Source organism: Muscardinus avellanarius (assembly GCF_963383645.1).
Source record: "Muscardinus avellanarius genome assembly, chromosome: 12".
Lineage (NCBI taxonomy): Eukaryota > Metazoa > Chordata > Mammalia > Rodentia > Gliridae > Muscardinus > Muscardinus avellanarius.
The window spans coordinates 82,546,496-82,572,898 of NC_137798.1; the positions used below are offsets into that span (position 1 = coordinate 82,546,496).

The 26,403-nt window shown below is 38.6% G+C and overlaps 1 protein-coding gene across 7 annotated transcripts in view; it reads left to right on the forward strand.

Annotated features, from left to right (window-relative positions):
* NRXN3 (neurexin 3) overlaps positions 1-26,403 on the forward strand; it is a gene marked incomplete at both ends in the record, with an annotated part of 1,617,361 nt that overhangs the window by 42,332 nt on the left and 1,548,626 nt on the right. For all 7 annotated transcript variants that reach the window (XM_080707448.1, XM_080707461.1, XM_080707458.1 and 4 more), the window contains one exon: positions 9,336-9,365. In XM_080707448.1, coding sequence (XP_080563574.1) covers positions 9,336-9,365 — 30 coding nt within the window. The remainder of the gene's footprint in view (positions 1-9,335; positions 9,366-26,403) is intronic.

Sequence of the window (26,403 nt, forward strand, 5' to 3'; positions counted from 1 at the left end):
CTGACAGGCACTCAGGAAGTAGAGAGAGAAAGAGAAAGGGCTGGGGACAAAATATACCCTTCAAGGGCATGCCCCCAATGACTTACTTTCTTCAATTAAGCTCCACCTCCTGAAATTTCCACGCCTTCCAATAGCCCATTAAGCTATGAATCTGTCAGTGAATTTATTCCACAGATAAGATCAGAACCCTCATAATCCAGTCACCCCCAAAGGCTACAGCTCTGAACACTGCTGCAGTGGGGGCCAAGCTTTCAACACATGAGCTTTTGGGGGATAGTTTGGATCTAAACCATAATCATTGTCAAGACTTTCTCCCTTCTCCTTCTGTCTGCACCTCATTTTTTAACCTTTTCTCTAAGAGTGTATTCAGACTTGAACCCGTTTAGTAAGGAGCAACTCATTGCTCCTTTAGCCTCCGATTCCATTCCAACAGCATTAATGTTTGAGAGCTCTTCCTTGTCCTGAGTTGCTATAGCTTTCACCACCTGTATGCCTTTCAGTCCTTGGAGACACACAGAATAGATCTAATTACTCTCCCAGTGTTTCAGGACAAAGCTTTTGTCTTTAAGGATTTTCTTTTCTAAGGGATAAAACATCTTCAATTTCCATGGACATTTTCATCTAAGGGTTTTAAATTCTTTCATCTAGGTCATTGTTCTCTGAAAAATGAGTCCCCCCTCCTGCATCTTTTCCAAAGAAGATGTCCACACCACACATAGCATTGTACACATTATTGGGATCAGTTCATTATAGACTGCTTTTATCACTTCACTTTTCTAGACTCTATATCTATTAATGGTAGCTCCAAACACCTTAACTTAAAAAAAGATATAGGATTAAATTGAACTTAATGTCAAGGTGAAGCTTTCCTATTTTTTTGTTTGCACTGCTGCTAAACCATTTCTTTTCCCTTCCTAGACTTGTGCAATTGGTTTATTTGACTTAAGCGTGAGACCATTGTTTGATTTTGTTATTTCCAGTGCACCATGATCCATATGGGTGTAGTTCTTACATCCAGTACATCAGCTGTTCCTTCCAGCTTTATGTTATTCATGAATGAAGAATGATTTTAGAGAAGTTTGTGACAGTTGGAAAGCAAGGACTTTCTTTCTTTTGGGACAGAAGTTTTCTAAAAGTCATTGCTGATTCTTTAACCCATCAAGTGACAGGCATGATTATCTTCATCTCTCTGCCATTCATGCTATGCATTCATGAGGAAATTTTACTACTTCTTCCATTAAGATAAAGAATATATTGGGAATGTGCTGTAGATGTTCTTTGCTCTGCCTTGAGATTATGCCATATAAACTGTTTGTAATTCATGGGCATAAATGAAAGCAGCACTTCCTGTTTAAACTATTATGCTATAAGAACAAATTTGGTCAAACATTGAGTGTTAGATGGTGAGGGTTAAGCATAGGCATCATGAAAGGGCAAAACCCACAGGCTGAGACCTGGCTGGCTCTTGTCTTGAAGAATTAGCAGCAGTCTCTCTTCTCTCTGTATCTCTGGAAACCATTATCATCAGTATAATTACTTAAGTCATTCTCAGTACTGTGTCCAGCTGTGGGAAAGGAAAACTATATATATATATATATATATATATATATATATATATATATATATATATATATATATATGTATAATCTTCTTGAAAACTAGCCTATGATTGCTGTTAGGGGATCATTTGCATTTTTATATAGCTTGGCCATGGTGGTGGTAGGGAAGCCTACCATTCTGACTGTCGTTAGTGTTCTTAGGGTATTAGTTTAAACCATTTCAAATTGCTATTTTTAGTAGTTCAGAACCAGTCAAATATCATCAATTTTCCATAGTTCAATACAACATGTTGCTTGGAATCTGGATTCAGAGAGGTAAAGAATCTTAAAGTTCAAGGGAACATTTTTGTTAGATCTCTCGTTAAATGCTACTTGGACTTTCAACTCTTTTCTATGGTATTTCTGTCAAGTGAAACATCTCTTGTTATTCTACCTTCTTTCATGCCAATTGTGCTTGCTCCATTTATCTTGCATGTGCAGCTTTTAAAGTGCTTGAAAGCAGTGCTCATATCCTTACCTAGCTGCTTCTCATTTGAGATGAACATAGATGTTCCTTCAGCCATTCTGCTTTTGATATGGTTTTGGAATCTTCATAATCCTGGTTTTCTTCCTCTGGGCACATCCCACCTGGTTCATGTCCTTCCTGATATATGCAATATACTCTGAACTAAAACTCTAAATTTAGCACAGTCAGTGCTAAGAGGTGGGACTATTGAACTTTTTTTGTGTGTTTGGAATGGTGGATGGTGCTTCAGTGCCAGAATTTACATTTGTTCCTTACAATCAAATTTTACTTTTTTCTTGTTCCCAATCTTTTGGATTCCTATTTCAATAGCTAACAAATTAGCTATTCCTCAGAGCTTTAGGTCATCACAACATCCAGAAAGCTTGCTGTGAATATCCTTAGCCAACTCATTGACCAAAATATGGAACAGGTCTCAGCTCTGTTGTAAGGTGAGAGTAAACCCCTGGCAGAGAGGACAACTAAAGTTCATAGTGAAGGTCAAAGAATTGTCCAGAGAGGGGCTGGTATGAGGCACAACTGTAGACTTATGTGGAGGTTTTCTCTAGCCCTTTCTCTTCCCCTTAAGCATTCTTGTCCTCATACTCTGAGCCCTCTCTCCTGCCAATGTGGCAGCCTTTTTCAGCCTGCATGCCCCTTTTTTCTATTCAGAAGTCCCTGTGCTGTGCCCCTGTTTTTGAGGAGAGATCTTTAGTGTGTCTGTCCTGGTAATCTCTCCTATATGATGATATCAAGGCTGAGAAGTCTGATTGTGTCCCATGTCCAGATTTACAATTTAAAGATGGGTATGGCTTAAGAACCTCAAGAAAGTGCACAGGAAAGGAAGAATTTTATATTTTAGTAGAAATAGACATTAAGCTTCTTCCCTATTTAAAATGCAAATCTGTACATGAGACTTTTTTCCCTTTTCTCTTTTCCAAATTCCTAATCATACTACAGACAAGCTCCCTTGCAGTGTCTTCTCTCTTTGTCTGGCCCCTCCCTGCTCTGCCTTCACTATCTCCTTAGTTCTTCTGGAAATATCAGGTGAATATTTCCATCACCTTCTGATTTTATGTAATTATTCTTTTTAAAAAGTCCTTGTGGCTTTGTAAGGATTTTATGTTGGCATTGGCAGCAATTAGTGACATTTAATTTCTCTACTTTGGTATGGAAAAAGAGATAATATATGTGGATTTTTCACTGGGATAAAACTCTGAAAGTGAATGAAATAAAAATATTGGCAGAAATAATTTTTTCTCCTGAATATTTTTTCTTTCTTTATTGAAATACTTTCTCAATTACTATATCAGGTGAAGGAAGGAAGAAAGGATGGATTGAAAACCATCTGAGGTGGGCAGGCTATCACAGGTTGGGGTGGGGGTCAGTATTAACTAAGAAGATGGAGGCCATCAACTTCTGGTCTGGTTCCTGAACGTTGCATCTTCCTCTTGCCCATTTTAGAAAATGGTTTCTGGTCTTTGTATTAGTCATTCTCATGACAGGCTTCATGATGTCCACAGCTGCTTACAAATGACTTTGCTTTCATAGTCATTTCATTTTCCTGAGCTGCAAACGCAGCTATCTCCATGGGGATTTTCCTGAAGGGTATAACATAGTTTAGAGAGCCATACGTATATTCTGCATATATTTTACATATGATTTGCAGTCTGTTCTAAGGCAGTTTTGACTTTGCATGTCTGATCTATTGGTGCTTTTTCTCTTCTCGTTCCTATATGTACCCTTGGAACTTGTGTACCACAGACTGGTACAAGAAGAGTGAAATATGACACTAGGAAGGTAGGAGGAGAGTCATAACTGTTACACACCTGTTGAGATCCACAATGGTCACTGGATTCAACTAGAGTGGAATTTTGCCAGGATGTGATATCAAGTAGAAGTTAATAGAGTTGCTTTTCCTTTTTTAAAAATTATCATTTTTTTAGTTCCACAAGAATTATGTGCTGGTGATTCTTAATTTTCTGCCAATCAAAGGGCCACCCAAACCTTACCTACCCTTAGGCAAACTTTTATGGAGCTGACTTTGGAGTCATCTTTGAGGATCTGTCCAATTCCAGAGCCTATAGTAAATTGTTTTGAAAAGATGTAGTCTCCATTGCTTCTATAATTTCCTGGTCCAGTCATGCATTATCATTCAGTAGCCCTGGAGCATCAAGCCCAGAATAAATTCCAAACTTCCAACCCAGCCAGGGTATTGGTCTATAGGCTGACAGTGTGGGCTGGGGGGCTGCTGCTGCTGCACTTACATCACCTTCTGGTTCTGAGGTTGACCAGAAAGCCTATCTTCATTTTAACTCCATCCTTATCAACCACACATGTAATGCATATCCAGCATAGATCCCACTTCCTTTCTTGCTAATTATGCCCTTTTAAGTTAAGATTTTTGAGTGTTATTTTCTGTAATTTATACAGAAAAGTTATCTAATTCCATTTTTAAAAGTGTAAATTTATTTTTATATTTCAATGTTGAATATACTTGAAAAAGTGAACCTCTGCAATATCTCAGTAACTTCCCACCCCTCCTAGGTTACAACTCAGAGTGACAGCCCTTTTCTTTGAAGCTTCATTTACTTTCATGTGCTCTGACCCTTTCTTCCATGAAGCGGATGTGATAAGTCCTTATATTCATCCTGACTCCTTTGCTGACCATAGTCCAACAGTGTAAAATGCACACTGGATGTTTTTGCTTGAGTGATTCTTCTTTTTCTTCAACGCACTGCATCATGCTTAAAACAGAACTCATTATTCCCTCACTCCAAATCCATCTCCCCACCCACCCCACCCCACCCCCCCATCCCACTCCAGCCTCCTATCTCTGATATTACTTCCACCCGTATCGTATACTTTTTCCCCCTGATGTCTCTCATTCATCATCAAAGCCTGGTGAATCCTCTTTTTCCCTTTTCCTTCCAACTGCCATGATACTCATTTGGGCCCTTTGCCTATGACTGATCTTTCTGCCTTCATCTCTTTCCCTCTAATCCATCCTGCCTACAGTACTGCAAAAGCAATCATCCTCAACATTATTTTCCCTGGGTCATTCTCTTGTCCATGACCCCTCAATTTTCCCAAAAGCTATGAGACCAAATCCATTATTTTAGCCTTGAAACTTAAGACCTCCATACCCTAATCCTTATGACAATCTTTCACTTCTTCTTTACATCATATATGTATATGTATATATGTGTGTGTGTGTGTGTGTGTGTGTGTGTGTGTGTGTGTGTGTGTGTATTTCATCTTTTATAATGTATAGCACTGCCATGTGCCTGGAAGTACCCTAGTTGTTTCTGAAAAGTTGAACAGGAAAGTCTTTAGAAGTGAACTTTGTTGCCTTAGGAGCAGATGGTGCTACCCAGAATGTCCATGGTCTCTCTTAATCTTAAAAAAAATATTTCAGTGCCTATTTCAAACACCTCTGTCCTCCAGAAGCCCATTATGAGCCTCCCAGTACCCTCCTTTTAGATCCTACTAACAGTGTGTGTCTACATTCATCATCAGACACTTAGCAATTAGCCATTAATTCCTCATTTAATCATCAAATACATTCTGAGCACCTACTGTGTGTCAAGCATTATAATAGATGTTGTCTCACACAGCATTATATTTTCATAGCATAATAGAAATGACAATAGCCCTTGCATAGCTCTTCCCATACACAGGCTCATCTTTACATATTTTATTCAATCTTCAAAACAATGTATGTAGGAGACAATAATATAAAAGTTTATAGATAGGAAAATCATTGTTTAGCAACCTTCCTAGGGTTACAAGTTAGGAAGTAGCAGAGATTGCATATGAGTCTAGCTCTGAAGTTCTTAATTTTAATCCCTGTGGTTTACTGTGAGTTACCAGTATATGTTATCAATTAACTAATTTGGTACTGGAGATAGAACCCAGTCAGGGTCTCTACCTCCAAGTTACATCCCTATCACCTTTTTTAATTTTGTATTTTATTATAGTTGCATAAACATACAGATCCCTTCCCAGGTATGTGCTAAACTCCTAGATGTCAAGGAATTTGTACCATATGCCAAATAATTTGTACCATACTTTGTTATATTTTCTACTGCCTTAGGCAGTCTTCCTATACTAGGTACCTGAATCATTTGCTGGTCTGGTTGTTGGCTTTTCCATTCACTGTTGATAGGCCAGAAATTTTTAGCACCAAGTGGGAGTGTTTTGAGAGAGGAGACTGAATTTCAGAATATATCTGAATACTTTGGAATTCTTGGTTTCCAGTTTTTAATTCTTTAAACTATAAGGATAGGTTTATACAACAAGATACTGATACAAAAGCTCTTAGAAGTAAAACAAAATTCTCTTCACAAAAAACAAAATAAAACATATACCATGTTAGGTGTAACAGTTGCTATCCTCCCCCGTCCCATTTCCTATTACACTTACTCATGTTCATTTTGCTTTATTGCCTGCAAAATCAAGGTTTTGACATGGGATCCTAGACCTGCATTCTTGGTTTAGTATTTCTATTTAAGATTTTTATAAGTTAAAGACGAACATCTCACTTGAGTGGCAATAGTGCAACTATATATGTCGCTTAATAAAACCCAGTAAGTACATATTTGAATTTTAAAAATACAGGTGTTTGGTTATTTGCATTTTATTTATTTTATTTACTTTATTTTATTTTGGTGGTACTGGGGTTCCTGGAAGCCCTTCTACTGCCGGGCTACACTCCCAGACCTATTTTATATATATACATATAAATATATATACATATATATACATATATATATATGCAAAAATATATATGCGAAAAAATTATATATATATGTATATATATAATTTTTTTTTTTAATTTGGAAACAGGGTCTCTTAAGCCAGTGCACTGGCTCTGAACCAGTGTGATCCTCCTGTCTCCGCCTCCCAAGAGCGGGGATTACAAGCCTGTGCCACCACACCTGGCGGTTATTTGCATTTTAAAGGGATTCTTCCCTTCACAAAAGGATCCACTACAGGGTTCCATTAAATATCCAATTTCTTTTTGTGCATATATCATACAATTTAATTTACCAAAATTTTATTTATATGCCATTTTAAAGAGGTAGCTCTTAAGTTTAGGTGAGCTTGGAAATCACGTGGGAAGCTAATTTACATTTCAGATCTTGCTGTAACTCCTTCTACGAATTCTACTTTGTTATGTTTGGTGTGAGGCCCAGAATTTTCATTTTTCATGAGGATCTCCATATTACTGATACAGGTAATCAGTGAAAGACATTTTGGGAAATACAGAAACCAGAGCTAAACTGCAGGAGTTTCCCTAGAGCTTGAATACCCCTTACTACCAAGTGTCCTGCTTACCATTTATTTAATATATTTTAAAAATAATTTGGGTTGAGTAGACTCTTCCACTTCTTTCTTTCTTACTCTCCTGCAGCTGACCAACATCATTAATCTCAGATGTAAAGTAGTTGCCTTCTCCCTTTTTTTGTGTATGCTAGGGATTAAACCCAGGAGCATTCTACCTCTGAGCTACATACACCTCAGGCTCTTTTTATTTTTGTTTTTGAAAGAGAATATCACTACATTGCTTAGATTGTCCAAGGATATGCAATTTTCATGTCTCAGCCTTCCAAGTATTGGGGTTACAGGTGTGCAACATCACACCAGGCTGCCCCCTCCTTTTCTTAACACCCTATTTTACTCCTCAACATCTTTTGGGATCTTCCTTATTCTCATTTCTTAAAGCTGACAAGGCCCTTTGTGAATGGCTACCTACCAAATCCATACATCTATTTGTTTCTGTTTTCCTTTCCACATACTTCTACCTTCCTTTCCCGTATCTCTTACTCTTTGTGCTCTTGACTGGTATGCTGATGGCTATGACTTGGTCAAGAAATATCAGACATTGTAGGAATAGTTACTTCTGTGAAGGTTTCTCATGGGTAGAGCTAAGGACTTTTTCTCCTCTCTCTCTACTTTTTAACCCTCCCCCCAAAAAAAAGACTCCACGTTAATTTTTTTGAACAAACAAAATCAGGAGAAGCACTTGCTTTGGCATGATTCTCTATTCTTCCTTGAGTATGAATCCTAGTCCTAGAGCAAGAATGCCAGGACTGTGCATTTATAATATGATTATAGTTTAATGAAATTTGTTCAGAATATAGACTCCATGACATTTCTGGCACATGTATCTGTGTATTTAATATATTACTGATCTTTTAAAAGTCAGTTGCTTGACCTATATTTTGCCTCTGATTACTTTCCTAAATCTCTAGTAATCTCCAAGAAAACATCTAGAGATTTCCATACTTTAGGGCTTTTTTTTCTGCCTTATTAATCCCCTGCATCCCTGACTTTTGCTCCAAGTAAAGGTTCTCTGGGGTGGTCTGGATTTTGTAAAATAACTCCAGTGATAATAGAACAAGTATAAGAGCAAATAACTGGTGTAGTTGGTTACTAGTTAGAAATCTTTTTTAAAAATAGATTTATCAGATCTTATGTTTCTCTTGAAGGAGCTCAAAATAGCCTTGTTTACCTTTCATAAAAATGTAGCCTGAGGTTCTGTTATTTGCTTATTAGAACTTTGTATAACCTCTTTAGCCCATTCAGCGCTGGGGTGAGCCTCCCTAGTAAGTATGGGGGACTTTGTAGAAAAATTGAAGAAAATGGAGCAAGAGGTATGGTTTTAGGTTAAAACATGAAGTGATAGGAGAAACGGTCCTCTGAGCAACTCTGACAAACAGGAATTCATCTAGTATATTCACTAGGATCCAACTTATGTAGAAAACAATACTGTATCTAGGGAAAAAAAGTTTATGGTAATCTCTGGATGGTAGGCTTTCGACTGATTGTTTCCCTTGTTTATTTTTCTGAATTTCCTCCAAGTTTTTACAGTGAGCAAGTATTACTATTACAAGTAACTTGAATCAAGGGAAGAAACCTACTTTGCCTGACATCACCAATATCCTTCTCAGGGACCTAATCTTAATAAATCTGTCACAAATCCTGCCTATTGCATATAGAATATTGGTTAAAGGAAAGTTTTCCTTAATAGGCTCAGAGCAGTTCAACCAAAGACTATCCTTTGGACTGGAAGCCCAGCCTTTTGTCCCATAGCTAAAAGGCTGGGGTGTCTGGGTTTATTGCATGCTCTTGAGCGTGTGCATATGCCATGCTGCACTTCCACTCAAGAATTAAGAGATGACTGTACCATGTTTGGGATTTTAACATTGTCTTCTTTCTTTTCTCTTTCCCTTCCCCCTTCCTTCTCCCTTTCCCTCTTCTCTCTCAAGGCCTCTCCCACCTCATGATGAGTGAACAAGGTAGGTACTTGGTGCTTGTGGTCATGCAGCTGCCTGAACTGCTTGCCTTTGTGCCTCTGACTGGTCACTCGGGGAGTCTTGGTTGCTGGCAGGCCATTCTCTGCCTGTCTCTCCTGCTGTAGGCTGGGCTGGAGGCAGGACCACCTTGCTGGGGGGAGGGGCACCTTTCCTGATGCATCATGGTGCCCACCCCCAGCCTCCCTCTGGCTTCTCCATTCTCTGCCACCATTTGTCATCCTGGGCGCTGGCCCTGCCAGGCTGTCTCCAAGACCAAAGCATGAAACAAGGCATGACGCGTCGATAATGGGGGTGAATGAAGCTAATTTCAGAGCAACCAGGCGGTTAACTTCCTCCTGCTCCTCTCAGGCCCCGGCTGAGCCCCAGGCTGGGGGAGAGGAGCTGGGCTTCTCCCTGAATTCCACTCTGGGTGAAGGTTCGCCTTCTGTTTTCCCCTCCATTCCATTGCCCATTTTAATGACATTCTGCCCTCCCTGGTCAAAGGAAGCCCTTGGGGGTTTGACCATTTTCAGTTTTATAGGAAAGCAAAAATCATTGAAAGAACATGCTAATGTTCTCATGGCAGAATTTGAAGTCATTATACACCCTGAAGAAAACTGCATATAGAGATCTGTAAATTCAGCATCTGTAGCCTAAAATATTCAAATATGCAGGGAATGAACTGTGCAGGAAATTCAGCTCAGCTAAGCACAGGGTGGGCTGTGAATGAGGCCTTTTTCTCCTAAAGAAAAAAAAATTTCCACATTATCAGCCCAAGTTAGGATTTGAGAACTGAGCCTACTTAAAATTGTCTTTTACTTCATTATTCAATTGCTACTATTGTGTTTCCTTGGAGCCTTGAATTGATTGCAGAATTGGTCTACCTGCCTTGCCCTGTCATAGAAAGACTGTGCTTTAATTTTTCTTATTTCTCTTCAAAATACATGTGGGACTCAGTGCTTTTTTTTTTGAAAGACCAAAGAAAAGAAAGGAGTCCTTCCAAAAAGCCCTGGTTTCCTTGGTCTTTTGAGGAGGGAAGGGATGCCCTGATGGTGCTTTCCTTCCCCTGGTCCCTTATATTGAATCCATTAGGTGATTTTGCCAGATAGGGGAGTACAATTAGATTAAGGAAACACCTAGGAAAAAAGAAAAGTATGCTTGTGGCATCCAGGTAGCTGTTGAGTGGGAAATTGAGGTATATCTTGAATTGATAAACCAGGATAAGGAGGGAGCCCACCTTTCTAATTAAAGTGTATCCTCTAGACCTGAGCCAAGACTCATTATGTGACCTCCAGAAATTGCAATGGAGAGATGGTTTGGTAGACGCCAAATGCCAAAGAATAGAGCTGAAGGGAGGGGATCTGGGGAGTCATCCAGCATTAGAGGGGGCTCTGGAGAAGGCAAGGATGAAGCCTCTTTTCTTCCTGTAGGTGAGTGAGGAAGCAGGTGCAGACAAGTGGATATGAGCAGAGGAGGCACCTGCTCATGTTGACTGAGTGTCTGGGCACTTGGAGGAACTAAGCATTTCTCTATGAAGAGAGATGAAATAAGCTCTATGAATTGCTGGCCCAAAATTCAGTGACAAGTTACACCTGAACAAGTAGCCCCTCAGTCCTAATATCAGGATCTCCTGCTACATCCTCCAGGCTTGTGCTCCTAGCTGCCCTTCAGGAGTTCTCCCAGCTCATACAGTGGCTTGGAGTACCAAGTGGTTCATATAGCTGATGTCATAGAGCTGAGTATGGCATGTAAGATGGGCTGATGGGAACTTCCTTGATCTTTATTTAGCTTATTCCAGGCACACTGATGTAGCACAGGAGGGCTAAATCTTAGGATTGATATGGGAGATGTTTGAAGATCCCATATTGTGTACCTTATCTAGTACTCAAATGTATATTTGTAGAACATTTGAAGACAACCATGCTCCAGGGGAATAAGTCAATTACCTTCTAAAGAAAGAGAAAGTAATAATGATAAATATGGATTTGTGAATTCCTCTGTGGAGATATTTTCAAGACAGGATGCAGAATTCTTCTGGGTGACTGGTGCCACTGAGATTTTAAGTTACTGCTTGCAGGTTAGTCTGTTTTAGGAAGATCCTTTGACTGCATTCCTCTTCCTATAATTCCTTCCCATTTCCCCACCTCCTTGTCCCTTCTCTCCCTTCTCATAATCACCAAAAACACTCACACTCTTCTTCCTATCAATACCTCTGGCCTCTTCCTTGTTCCTTCACATCAAAGAAAGAGGCTTCTGTCTGGTTCATGCTGAGTCTTCAGAGTTTGTTTTTTATGTACATTAATATGCGTGGGAATATTTATGTATGTTATTTGTGCATTGCCTAAACATGTATGTTATACTCTCGGTCCTCATAGCTCATGTTATAATGTTGGGGAAATACAAGAGAACCTAGCTTCTCTGAGACTTTCCCCAGCCATTCTTTTAGACTGGTTAAGTGTGTGCAACCTCACATACATGTGGCTGTGCAGGTCTCTTGCATGCTGATTGCCATGTTTCTAAGGATGGGACTGGGAACCACAAATGGGATGAAGCTTAAACACTTAGCTGATGAAAGCAGCCTCACTGGTCACAGTGCCCACTGCTTGTTTAAGCAAGCCCCCCATTTGTGCATCTGTGCATCTGTCCTATGCTGCCTTCTCAGGATGCTATGATGCTGCTGCCTTTGCTGTGTGTTGTGAGGTTTGTTACGTGTGTTGCATCCCTGTGTGTCTGACGTGTGCTGATGTTTACTCTCCCTTTCTCTTGTTCTCTCTCGCCGCCTCCATGGTGGACACCATGCTTTCCCTCGCTAATTGGAACTCCTACTTCATTTCTGTAGGTAGAAGTAAAGGTAGAGGTCACTTTATTTGTTTTTTTTTATCATTATAGCTATCAATCTGCCTTCTGAATTATTCATGTTAACAAGGGGAATTGTCGATTCTGATGAATACAGCCATATCAGAACTTAATGCTTTTAACAACTAAAAACAAATAGCCCATGCTATCATTTTCCTTCAGTGCACTTTGTGTCCAGTGTTTGGGGCTGGTTCTGAGTTAGTGTGCCTCTCTAAACCCAGGATGAGCCTTATGTATGTTGTTGGACTATTTCTAACCAGAACAGGGAATTCTAAAAGTGGTTATGTAGTGTGGGAAAGATGTGGATCTTACTTGAGTGCAGGGTATTCTAAGGTCCCTTTCTAGTAGAGCATGAATTTGGGGGTAACATTAGTGAGGGAAGGCTAATAGATGAGAAAGAAGAAGTGATAAGCAAATTTGCCTGATGTTTGATTTAATGTAAAATTTAGAATGTATTAATTTATTGCTGATGTGCCCCCACCGTGTTATATTTCCCGCATATGTTAGAGATTAAATTTTTTGAGTGGAGTTGATTAGGCTTAGAAAGATGTGTGTGTGTGTGTGTGTGTGTGTGTGTGTGTGTGTGTGTGTGTGCATGTAGAAACCCAGGAATAAAAATGCATTACATTGTTGGGGGAAGGAAGATTTTAATTTTCAGTCAGCCTTTTGGCAGGTGGGCAGGGAACGGGCGAGGCGCTGAGCGGGTGGGCTTGCTCTGATGCTCTGACATGCTTCTCAGTGCTTCACACCTTTGGGTAGCATAGCTCACTCATCCATTCCTAATCAAAGCTGTCAGAGACACGAGCCCAGAGAACCTGGCTTGCCAGCTCAAATTGGATTAGCTGTTTGGGAGTGAAGGGAGAGGTTAATTGATAAATTATAAATATGTATCTGTAGCCCGCTCTCCCCTCTTCCTGACTCTCCAGCCCCTCGCCTGGTGAAGCTGTGTGCAGCTGCTTCCTTCAAACACTGGCAAATAAAAAAAGTAGGGGATGTGAATTCTGCTATGAGGACGCGAAGGAAGGAAGGGACTGATGTTATTAAAAATGTGACTATGAGGACCAGTCTGTGAACTGGCCATCTTCTGTTTGAGTTTGAGTTTTATCCTTTTCTGAATTTTAAAGTCATGTGTCATTGCCTTGGAAATAGTTCAGACCTTTCTACTTGAGACTGGTTGGTTGCCTGCTTCTTTAATGCCAATTTCAGGTGGATTAATTCTCAGAAATCCATTATGGGGAGCCCTTACCCCATTTCTAGGTTGGTATTTTTGAAGAGGCGAGTTGGAAAGGTAAAGAGAGAGAGGAATAACTAGAGATGTACCTCTGGCTGTATCCTCACCTCTCTCCTGACTGTTCAGTGGAAGACTGCCAGTGATGTCCTTATAGGGAAAGCCACCAATCAGCTCAGGACTCAGCCTTTCTGGTGACTTGTACTTCCTCCATTGATTTCTATAACAGAGTCTCTCCCTTTTTCCCTAATGTTTTAAAAGAAGTGTTTTTAGTGTTTTCAAGTTGCACACATGGGTGTTTTCTTTTCCCTGGGTCACTGCTTGCTGCTACCATAGCCAGCAGCTGTCAACGCTTATGGAGAACTGCTGTGTGTCATCCCTTGTACTGTGTACCTGTGTACATTATCACACTCAACGACTATAGAATCTTGTGTGCTTTTCTGTGAGGCAGGGGGTGTCATCATCCTTACTGTATGATAAGGATAACAAGGCTCAGGAGCTAAGTAAAAAAATCAAGTGTCCCCTAAGAGGAATCTGGGCACCTAACCACTACTCTAATCTATGTCTCTTGGATCTAAGGATGACTTCCATGTACATACCTCCTAGCTACCTCCTGGACACCAATCTGTCTTGAGTTCCAGCCTGCCATCTTGCATTCATTGTAGCACATGTCCAAATAAATGTCACCTAGTATGGTCACTTTGATCTTTCCAAAGTCAATCTTTATATCATGTGTCCACAAACTAACCTTTTTTTTATGATGTCTCTGTTTTTGTTGTTGGATCTTTGTTATCCTTATCACCCAGACTTGAAGCTCAGGAACCGCTTTCTATCCTTTCTGAAAACTTCTTCCTTCTAGGCAATTAGTTAAGAGAGAGAGTTGAAATTCTTTCCCAGAATGTCTTTTGCATCTCTACTGTCAACCACCTAGTTCAGTTCCTAGTGAGCACTTATTAGACCATTGACCTATCTGACTAGTCTTCCTGCTGCTCTTCTTTTCCAGTCTGTCCTGTGGTTGAGAACTGCATAAACGCCAGTGTCCAGCAAATGGAGTGCAGGATTAGCCATCTCACTTTCAAAGGCTTTCCAAGAATTTTTGTCTTTCCCTTCAATCTTCTCTCCTGTTCATCTTAGATGCAAAATTGCTACTCCATCCCAAAAGGGTACCAAATAACATTACTTAGACTTTCCTTATCTACTGGCTTTGCTTATCCTTTTTCTCTCCCTTCTAATGGCTCCTCCTCCCCTTTATTTCTTCTGCCCATTGAAATCATACATAGAATTCATTTCCTGCTTGATGCTATCCTTTAGTACTGTATGAAGAGTTAAGTTCTCCCTCCATGTATCTCTCTAACAATTTATATTAAAAGTTACTGAGGAATCAGGCCATTTCTCTCTACTAGATTGCAGGTATGTTGAAGACAAAGGTATTTGCCTGCTATTGTCCAGATGTGTCTAGCCTAGTGTGTTGCATGTGGAAGAGACTCAAAAGCTCTAATCCTTCTTATCCTGCTGTCAGTCATCTTCCTAAAAGTGAAAATAAAGCAAAATTAAAATTAAATTGGATCATGTAGCTCATTTGCTCAAGAGCTTTTGGTGTAGAACACAAAACCTTCTTGGTTTTGTGTTCTACAGGACTGTAAGCTACCCCCCATACACCCCACTATCACCCTTGCCAGCCCACCAGTCTCCTAATTCTCCCAAGTCCCTCTTCATGAATCCACATTGTGGCTTTTGATTTTGGGCTTTTGCTCACAGTCTGTTCTCTTTCTTGAATGTCCTTAAACACCCTTTTCTCTCACCATCCTGGAGCTCCAAGCCTCTTGAGTCTGCCCAGAATTTGTGCTTCTTTTATAAGGTACCTACACCAAACTGCCTTGTACCAGATTCACTTGTGTGTTTTAGTTATCACTACCTCCCCTCATCCATCAAAAGGATGGAGGCTGTGTCTTGTCCATCACTGTAACCAGTACTGCCTGAGCTCAGCATTTAGTCCAGAGTTGTACTTGATGAGTGTGCAAAGAATTATTTTCAATTGAACTAAACAGTTGGCTTTAGAAATATGGGGGAGGGATAGGATTTGATTTTCAGGAGTGATGGTATTAATGGGGTTACTCTACACACTAATCTGTATCTCTTATTACTGCCCTCTTTCTCCCAAAGTACTGAGCAAAGGACCTACAAGGGTCATGGAGTAAGACCAGGTATTGTGGCTCTAATTCCGTCCTCACCTAGACCTCTTTTAGCCCTGTGTGTGTAAGTGTCAATGGCAAATGGTTATAAATTACACCAGATGAAAGTGGGAAAGGTTTGGATTTATCCTTAGGAGCTTTTCAGAAAAAAAGAATATATATGCCTCCGATTTTGTCATTCTTTAACAGCCAAGTGACAAAACAGTAAACACATAGTGGAAGGTATTGCGAAATGAAATCTACAAAAACAGAACAGGGTGTTGGGGCTGTAATGCTAACCACTCTACGTAGGAGGTGATCAGGCAGCCTGCTGGTCAAAAACTGTGTGACTTTACCCAGACATGACTGCGGGGAAGACTTCTCCAGCCATTAGCTTTCCTCAGTGTTGGGACTTGATTTTGATTTTGATGCCTCTTTTTAGGTGCTGAAAGTATGTTTTGACTTCCTTCCCACTTTTCTTGTCTATGTGGGGAAGGCCCATTTCTGAGTTAGGTGATCAAATACTTTCCTTTGAATTGAGCTTAGAAGTAGAAGTTGCAGCCTTGATAGGTATCAAAGGACTAGATCTAGGTGCAAGAAAGATGCTAGTGTAAGGAATACGGTAGTTCTGGGCACTGTGGCACACTGGAACACACAAATCATCTGTGATGCAGCAGCCTCTACTCTACTCTGGCCAGTTACTACCACACAAAAGGCTGGCCCAGTGTCACCAGAGCCTCAAGAGAAGCTGGAACTGTGTTTGGTAAGAATGTCAGCTCACAGCCAGGCATGGTGGTATATGCTTCTAATCCCAGCATTTGGGAAGCTGAGACAGAACTTGAGATCCAATTTCCCAGCCAGCCTCAGCTACTTAGTGAGGCCCTTTGCAACTCAGTGAAACCTTGTTTCAGAATAAAAAATAAAAAAATAGGGATGGAGGTATAGTTCAGAGGTAGATTGACTCTGAGTTTAATCTCAGAGAAAGAATCTCAGCTCATGGCACTGTTCTCTCTCTGTGTACAGGTATGAATATACATATTCACGTGGGTGTAGTGCGTAACAAATGAGCAAGCCCCTGACCCACTGACTCCTTTGCTTGAGAAGGAAGATGGAGTAAAAGATTTCTTATTGGATGTCAGAAGGGGGAGGCAGTCACTGGAAATACGTTTAATTTTCTCTGTGCTCATAATCCCCATCAGAGTACCAGGAATCATTTCTCCCCTTACTGTTGCTCTCAGAGAACTTAATCCAAGTGTCTGGTGAGGTTGGTTTTGATGAGTGATATGGGCATGTGTGGAGAGAGTATTGGGAGTGTGATGGATGATGGGAAAAGAGGCAACTAACATATTCAAATAATTGCCAAGAATGGGCCACCGTGAGGGTGGCTTGGGGCATTTAATATTTTCTGCTTTCACCCTATAGACTTCATTAATGACTGGACTAAATAGTTGAACCTAAGGATCCATTCTAGTCCTTCAGGACAGAGAGGTGCCTTTTGGTTTATTTTTGTTGTTTTTTTCTATGTAGATTTGATCACTGGCCTTCTAATGATGAACTGCTCAACACTAGCTAAACCGCAAAGAGATAATCAAGATACATGAACTTGAATATGATTTTATGCAGATTGTGTTTTGCTGGTAATAACATTAAGAAAGCGGATGTGAGGAGTGGAGCCCCTCTTTGTCCCTGCTAGGAGTCGAGGGCCCTGGAAATACGTTACTGCCTGATAGCCAACTGTTTATGCAAATTAGTAAATGCAATGCCAGCTACTAATTATGAAAATAAACTCATCTGTGCTCTATAAATACCTAATTATAATAAAATAGGGGCAATATTACATTTCCATCTTTTGTCTCATCTGTTTCCCATCCACCACTGATTTGTCCTCTTGACAATGAATAAAATCACTTTTTTTTTTTAAAAGAAGACAGTTATCCATGTTTTTTTTTTTCTTCTTCTAATGTTTTGAATATCTTTGGGGGAAATAGATTTATTTTAAACATAAAAAGTAAATTGCCTGATTTTAGCAGCACTTGGATTTTTGGCAGTGATGCCTTTAAAATGGTCCTGAAAAATATGAAAAGTGGTTTATCTTCTTTCCTCATTTAGAATTTTTCATTGGGTGCTGAAGACATTTTTATACAGTTGTTCTTTGGGGCATTCAAAAACTAAATGTGAACAGTAGAATTATTAATAAAATATACAATATATCAATGGAATATTTCCATTAAATTTCATTTGACGCTGCATAAAAATTATTTCAGAGATTTCTAAGCAACATTCTGTTTCTTCCTCCTCAATTATCAATTTGGATTTATTGATTGCTGGTGGATTTTATGTCTGTGTATTTGTATCATAAAACACTTTTTTCTCTGAGGTGTGAAGAATGATCTAGTTTGTATAGCACTTTGCTGATTAAGTCAAGTTGGTTAATTCTAGGGGATGTGTAATTTTCAATTGTTGAAATATATGTATACACATACAAACTTGACTTTGATAGCACCTACAGGTAAAGGATATTTTGTTTAAATTGTATTAACAGTCTGATGCATCTCATTTATGAAGAACTAAAGTAGTTGCCTGATGGAAAAATATTTAATAAGAGAACAAGCAAAAACACATTTTCTTATGTGTTTAGGTTTATATCTTCCAGAATCGGGTTCTCAGATGTCTAGGGTAGTATCTAGCTGGATATAGGTACAGCTTTTTTCAAATACCTATTGATAGATTTATGCTGTAGGTATAATGAAAATCATAAAGTCCAGGGTGATATGTATCTAAATTTAGTTGAGTTTCTGCTTTATCATTAGAAAAGGAATGTTTAGTCAGAACCCAACAAATATTGGTGGAGACCTAATGACCTGCTAGGTGCTGAGTTCGTCAGGCTGAGGGAGCAGCTTTTTGATATCTTGTTAAGGACAGTCACTGGGAGTTTGAGACAGCTTTTAAATGACCGCCTCTTTTAAAGTGAAATGGCTTACTACGTTCTGTTTTTAACCTATTCATTTTTAATACTGATTTTTCTTATTTTAAAGGGAGAACTGTTAGGTGATCATTTAGCTAGCCAAAAAGCTCACACTTTAGAATCAGACAAGAGAATATGCTTTATGTGTGAAACATATATAACAGCTAGGGGATTTTTTTTTATTCGTTCACTATTTATCACCACTGAGGGATAGCATCCACAGTGGAAAGTGTATAAAATGCATGGAGGTTTTAAATCCTATACATACCCATGTAAACACTGCCCAGATGTGATATAGAAGGTGTGCTTTGCCCCATCAATTTCTCTTGTGCTGTTCCTGCCGTTTGTTTTTAATACATTTATTCTCCCCTCAGCCTCCAAAGTGGTTTGTATTCAACAACCAACAGGCAGGCTCTAGTTCGCTTTCACTTTCATTAAGAAGGATTAACCTTACAAGAAACTGAGGCATTGTGGTTTTCTCTGTGTGCAAATAAAGGCAAAAATGTTGTCCTCTCTGAGGTAGCTGTGCCATGCTTTTGATGAAGCTCAGGTTTCCCTCTGCACAAAAAGAATATCTAATTGATATCATGGGCTTCCCCCCTTTTTTCCTAAGGCATTTAATGTTGAGTAGAACAGCAGAGGTAGAAAAGACCATATGCTTTGTAAAAAGCCAGACTAATAACACTTTCTGATGGACGTCTGATTTGAAAACTGCCGCATCTTTCATTAAAATTTATATGTAAAGTAAGGGCAGGCGCGGTGACATGAAAGCTAATGTAACTTGCACATCTTGACATAATAACAATCACACGAAACTGGAGATCCCAGATGGCAGCTTGGCCTTTGCCATCCTTTTAATAAGCTACTAACTGCTAATTATTTCACTCTTTTGGGCAAGTTAATTTACTGTTGACTCTTAAAGAGATACTGCTCTTTTTCCCCCCCAACCCATACGAAACAAACAGAGCCTTTCCACCTGGAGCTTTGAAAAGTGCTTTTGCGTAGGCAGGTTGGAAGCTTTCCAGCCGATTATAACAACAATGGCAAGTATTGGAGTGGAAGCCGTTGCTTAATAAACAATATTTTCCTAGATTTTTTGAAGATAGATCATTTAAAATTTTCATTTGATGAAGAATTCGTCGTTGTACGTGCATGTCTGTGTGTATGAGAGAGAGAGAGAGAGAGAGAGAGAGAGAGAGAGAGAGAGAGAGAGAGAGATGGGCAGGCTTGCACAGAGGCACCAATACAGGGAGAAAATCTGGAATTTGGAGCCTGTTTAAGAGTGAAAGAACAGCTGCCTTTTAAATGGTTGCTAATTCTGACAATTAATGCTGTTTTGTGAGTGTGTGATTTTCTGTGGTAGCGGTTGGGAGGGATGATGGTGTGTAATAGCTCGTTTCCTAAGCTTTATGGTAATGCAGCAGAATGAGGACCACAGGACTGAAAGAGAACCCAGTCTCCCATACTCTGGAGCCCTTGTAAGTGAAAAGCTTGAAATCCTTATGCCTTTTTTTTTCCTGTTTTTTGACTTCCCTAGGATGATTTTATACTTTAGCACAGGCACAGATTATTAATGAATGATGTGCAAGTTGGCTTGGATGCATCAGGAAAAGAACCTTGTTTGCAACGAACTGTCTGACAATCAAAATATTTACTTAAAGATAAGCTAATGACTATGCCTTGCAAATGCCTGCAGATCCATTATTGAGAGTCAGTACTTTGCATTGATATTATCCAAAAATAAACCTCAAACCTCAAATACTATTGCATGTGTTTGCATTATACTTCCCCCTAAACAAAAAACAATATGTAGCAAACAATATACAAATGTAGAGAAATATCTCAACCTATTTTCTTGAAATATTTAAGCTAAACTTGTTACTGCAGTCATTCCTTGTTAGTGCAGTTAAAACTTGCCAATTGCACTAAAAACATCTACAGTTATTATGTTTCTGTGAACATGAACTTGAACATGTGAATTTTATAGTCTAAAATCATGCCTATAATGACCTGTGTTATGCAATTGATGGGAGGATTGTGCAACTCAAAGACTGACTGTTAAGTTTAGACTTCCTAAACCTAAGACTTATTAATTAGTTTTATTTTTTATACTTCCCTGGCAGGGGAGATACCATAATTACAGAGTAGTTTTAATTGACATATTTCCTTACAACTACTGCATCAGCTGATTTCAAAATAGTCTCAAGAAAAAGTATAAGTGGTTGTGAATTTGGGGGGAAGTTTTGTCATCTTGCAGGACTTGAAATTATTATATAGTGTGCTTTTGGATTGCCATCTTCTGAAAAAAATTGGGAGAAATGCAAATATTTCAAAAACAAAAAGGTACTGGAAAAAAAGTTCTGAAGACAGCAGTTTTCTTGACTATGAGACTTCTCAGAGGCTTTGTCATGATAGGGCATTTCTGGGGGACATTTTTCATTTTGGACTGTTAATAGCTGGAATTAAAACTAGTATTAAGTTGAGAAATTTTGGACAAGATAATTGTAAAGTCCCTTGGGAATCTAATATTTGTATAGGCCTTAATGTCTCTAGAGTTTGAAGGAAGATTTTGGATAGACTTCACTCAAGAATGCTTTTAACTGAATTTCTGTTTTGATTGGGAAAAGGTTTCTTTTCTTTCTTTTTTTTTTTTTTTTTTGCATGGTTTGTTTCAATAGGGAAATTACTGCTTCCTGGTAAAATGCATAACACAGATGTTAAAACAACTGCAGTTTTAGATATTAGTCTTGTTAAAATACTTCCAATTTGTATTACCTAAGTGCTTAAATGGATATCCAGATAGTATGTGTAAACGATGCTTCTGATAATGGCCTGCTTAACTTCAGAAAGAGCTGATGTCAGCATAGCATGCAAGGATTACTAGGAACTTCATGCAGCATTATTTTCTTTGAAATTTGGAGTAGGTTAGCAGTCATTGTGGTTATTTCTCTGCTGTATACCTAAGGTCATTCATTTATAACTCTGAGAGTTTGGCTGTGAATGACTTTTTTTCCCCAGACAGTGAACATGTAGGTGATAGAATTGTTTCATGGTAAGAATTACACGCACTTTGTTTAGAAATCATTGGCTCAGTGAAGGGTTGCAGGCTCTCTTGGTCCACAGCTGAGAGCTTTGTCCTATTTCTGTGCTGTCTTGTTCAGTATGAAGTGGCTGCCATTGATCCATTTGTAGACCATTTTCCTGCAGCTATTTATCTGTTGTGGATATGTAGTTTGCTGATCCAGGCGTACTGCCTCCTTCTCTCCCAAGTGACCAATAATGGACATTTACAAGTGCCTTGACCCAAACTGTTGTTAATGGTGAGTTTCCCAGAGCTAAACTAGTCCATATTCAATTGAACCTGAAACACTAGATCTCCAGGTTGAATAATTCTAATCCAGGATTGAAACTATGGAGAAAAAAGAGTACTGAGAAAAATGTGGAGAAGTACTTCCAGGTGCTAGGGAAGAAAACTTCTACAAGAAAACTGATCCACCAGATCAGAGCACCAGTGTTAGTGTTCCACATTTACAAGCTATATAATCTTGTTAAACCTCATCATTTTAATAAGTAAAATAAAGAAAATAATAATACTCATGTCACAGAATTGCCAGAAGGATCCATTGAGCATGCACATGCCCCCCAACATGCACACATATACACACATATTGGTTTATGTTTGAGCTTGGCTCTAACATAAATATTAGTTTAATATTTATAAGCATGAGCAAATATTATCATTATAAATACCAGCTTGTCAATATCAGTATCACTCACTAGGTCTGAGAACTTTGAACATATTATTCAATCTTTCTGATCTTTCATGTCTTTAACTGTAAAAATCCTACTGGGTGTGTTTGTTGTGGGTAAGAGAGCCATGTGAATTAAAATAGTACTATACAGCATTAAAGAATTCGCAGTTCATGAGAATATAAGCTTCAAAAAATAAGAGTCAGCAAATGGTTTCATGCATCGTGGAATAGTCATTTTCTATGACAGCCACCAGCTTTATCTTAGAAATAATTCAGTAAATACTTGTTGAATTAGCAACAGGAATCATCACGCCAGTAACTTATGCATTGATTTCAGCACCATGGACAGGTCAAACATCCCTCTGATTCCAGCTAGACTTTCAATACTTCTTTGATATCTCCATGACAAGAGAGAACCATTAGTCTCTTCCGTTGAGTTTTCCACACTCAAAAAAATTAATCCCAATAAACCCTGTTTGTTCTTTGGGTTTTCGAAAGATGTATTTGTTCTTTCTTGATGGAACACTATTAGCCATGAAGAAAACAAAAACATTTGGTTAATAGTCACTTTTTTAAAAAGCAATGCTGATTTGCCTCCTCACCTCTTAGAAGCATATAATTTCAGAGCTCAAAGGGAACTGAGAATTCCTTTAGTCCATTCCACTGCAATTTTGTGGATGACAAAACATATGCTGAGAGGGCATGAGTGATGTATTTGTCACACTGATTATTTGTAACATAGTTGGAACTTGGACCAGACTTTCTGGCTCCAAAAGCTATTTTCTCTTCCTTTCCTCCTAGTGGCCACTGAGTCTTGGTCATTTCTCTGTTGAGTGGTATTTGTCAAAGATCCCTCAGAAACTACTGAGACCATTATTGATAATGAGTCATAAGAAGGATTCTGGAAATATCTTTATGTGGTCTGTCTAAACAAAATTGTCTTGAAATTATTTGACTGCCTGAGAACTGATTCAATCTTTTTTTTTTTTTTTTTTGGTGGTGGTACTGGGGTTCCTGGAAGCCCTTCTACCTCCGGGCTACACTCCCAGACCTATTTTCATTTTGGAAACAGGGTCTCCTAAGCCAGCGCGCGCGGCTGGCTTCAAATCTGCGCGATCCTCCTGTCTCTGCCTCCCAAGCGCGGGGATTACAAGCGTGTGCCACCACGCCCAGCGAACTGATTCAATCTTAACTTTTAAATTTGTCAGTATGTAGCCGGGCATGGTGGTGCATACTTGTAATCCTAGTACTTGGGAGGCTGAGACAGGAGGATCACGTAGGTTTGAAGCCAGCCTCAGCTACTTAGTGAGGCTCTCAGCAACTTAGTGAGACCCTGTTTCCAAATAAAATATAAAATAGGTCTGGGAGTGTAGTCCAGAGGTAGAAAGCCCCTGGGTTTCATTCCCAGTACCACAAAAAATTTTGTCAGTATGTTCCTCTGAGTTTTTAGGTCTTTGTGATGCTTTGTACGTCTTACGGATTTGTTCCATTGGCTGCTATGTCTTAGCTGAAGTAATAAGGCAACACTAGTTGGCTTTAAAAAAGATTTTATACCCATTTTCCTTTTTCATCCCAAATTGACTATCCGTAAGAGAGAAGATGCATGTTGAGTGCACTAAAGACATACCATGAGGGTTTTCAGTAGGGGCTGATTTTTATACTTGCTTAATAGTTTTTTCCATTAAGAAGAGTAGTCATTTTGTTAACAGATTTTTAACTAAAAAGGAAAAATTTTTTTATTTTTTTCTCGAGTGAGCATGTATTTATCTGTAATCTAATACCATTTTTTATTTTCTTTTAAAAATAATTTTTTTGCCGGACATGGTGGTGCGCGCTTGTAATCCCCATGCTTGGGAGGCAGAGACAGGAGGATTGCGTAGGTTCAAAGCCAGTCGTGCTGGCTTAAGAGACCCTGTTTCCAAATAGAAATATATAAAAAATAGGTCTGGGAGTGTAGCCCAGAGGTAGAAGGGCTTCCAGGAACCCCAGTACCACCAAAATAATTAATATTTAATAATAATAATAATAATAATAATAATAATAATAATAATTTTCTCCTTTAGTGTTCCACCATGTGTCTGATGTGTGAAGTTTAGCATCTTTCCCTGAGACAACTTTGAGGAATAATGATGACCACACAAAATCAGTTCTTAAATGGTTGTGAAATTACCTTTCTTCTAACTGTTTTGATCACAGGGGTTCTCAAATGTCAAAGTCATTTTGAGACCTAGATAGATAAAATGCATGAGCAATAGGCTGTTTTTTTTTCCAGAAGAGAATAAATAAATGTTTTCTACTATGTGTTTAGATTTGATAGTGATTTGTTAAATGGAAAAAAGAAAGGCAATGATATTAAATATTTACAAGAGTGATTTAGTTGTATTATCTTGTGCCGTGCATCTTTGTTTAATAGTGAAATCAGCTGCTGTTGAAATAAATGCCATTAAACCAGCAGTAGTATGAAGGTCACTGCCTAGGCAAGGTCAAAGTAATTTGTGGAGAATAATTATTTTTGTCAAATTTCCAAATCTCTTCCTGTTTTTGGTCGGCTTCCCTCCAAAAATAATAGGGAAATATATTTAAGGATTCACAGGCTCATGTTCTCTCTTGCATCCTTTACTGCCTTTCTGGCCAACCTGGTAGTTGGATCCTTTTATGCCTTCTTTTGTTTCATCCATTTAGTGGACAGAGACAAGTCTGTTGTCCCTGGAGATGAACTGCTGCATTTCCATTTACCGGCTCCCCAGTCCACCCTTATTTGACAGTTTGTTTTAGAGAACCAGCAGTTCTTTCTTTTCAAATATGGTTGATTTTGTCTGAAATCATTGTTAACTTTTTCTACCCTCCTTTCTCTACTTAAAAAAAATTCGACTTTATTTTTCATACCACTTTCAAGAAATCTCTGAATGATTATATGGTGTTATTTCCATTTTCATAGACAAAAAGCCAACATTAAAAACAGAGGTCCAAGACTACAAAAGTAGTTACAGAATTAATGGCAAAACAAAAAACATTTTTTTTCTGAACCAAAGTCTAAGCTGAAACTGCTTACCGTATCATCAGTTCAATTTATTTTATTGATTCTCAGTTTTATTTTCTGTAAAATATAGATGATAAAATGCATTATAGTTATAAAATAATACAATGTTTAATTGTAATAATTATATAATTATTATATAATTGTAATAGTTGTATAATTATATATAATTATAATATATTTCTACTATATTCTTAATAACATGATAAATGTTACATATAGTATATTCTAAATAATTATACTCTTACTTTTGGTAAAATGGAAACATATGAGCTAATACATATGAAGTGTACAGTAGGATGTTTACTCACTAAATTTTTTTTCTCTTTTAAATTTTTTTATTGATGCATTATATTCATACAACATATTGGGGTAAAAAACTTGTGTGTACAAACTTGTATTCATCGCTGATTTAACCCCTACCCATTTCCCACTCCATTCCCTCCCCATTTCTCCCTCCCTTGCTTGGCTTAGTTATTGACTTCGATATGTTTAAGTACATTGTGTGTTTTAGAGATTTTCCTCTTCCCCTCTCCTTTCTCCTTCTTTAGATTGTCTTGTTTGCTCCTCTATAGGATTTCCTCTTTCAAGAATTCCTCCTATAACCCATTTCTCCCTAACTCTCACATACTAGGGAAAGCATCTGATTTCTTATTTTTTGTGACTGACTAATCTCACTTAGCATAATGTCCTCCAGTTCCATCCATTACCCTAAAAATGATGTAATTGAGTTTTTTTTATGGCTGAGTAAAATTCCATTGTGTACATATCCCACAGTTTTGTAATCCATTCATCTGTTGATGGACATCTTGAATGGTTCCATAGTTTGGCTATGGTGAATTGTGCAGCTATGGACATAGATACACATGCATTAGTTTGGTAGTTTGTTTTCTTTTCTTTTGGGTACTCAACAGTGGCAAATGGTAGATTTGTTCCTATTCTTCTGAGGATTCTCCATACTGTTTTCCAAAGTGGTTGCACTAATTTGCAATCCCACCAACAATGTCTTAGAGTTCCCACTTCTTCACATCC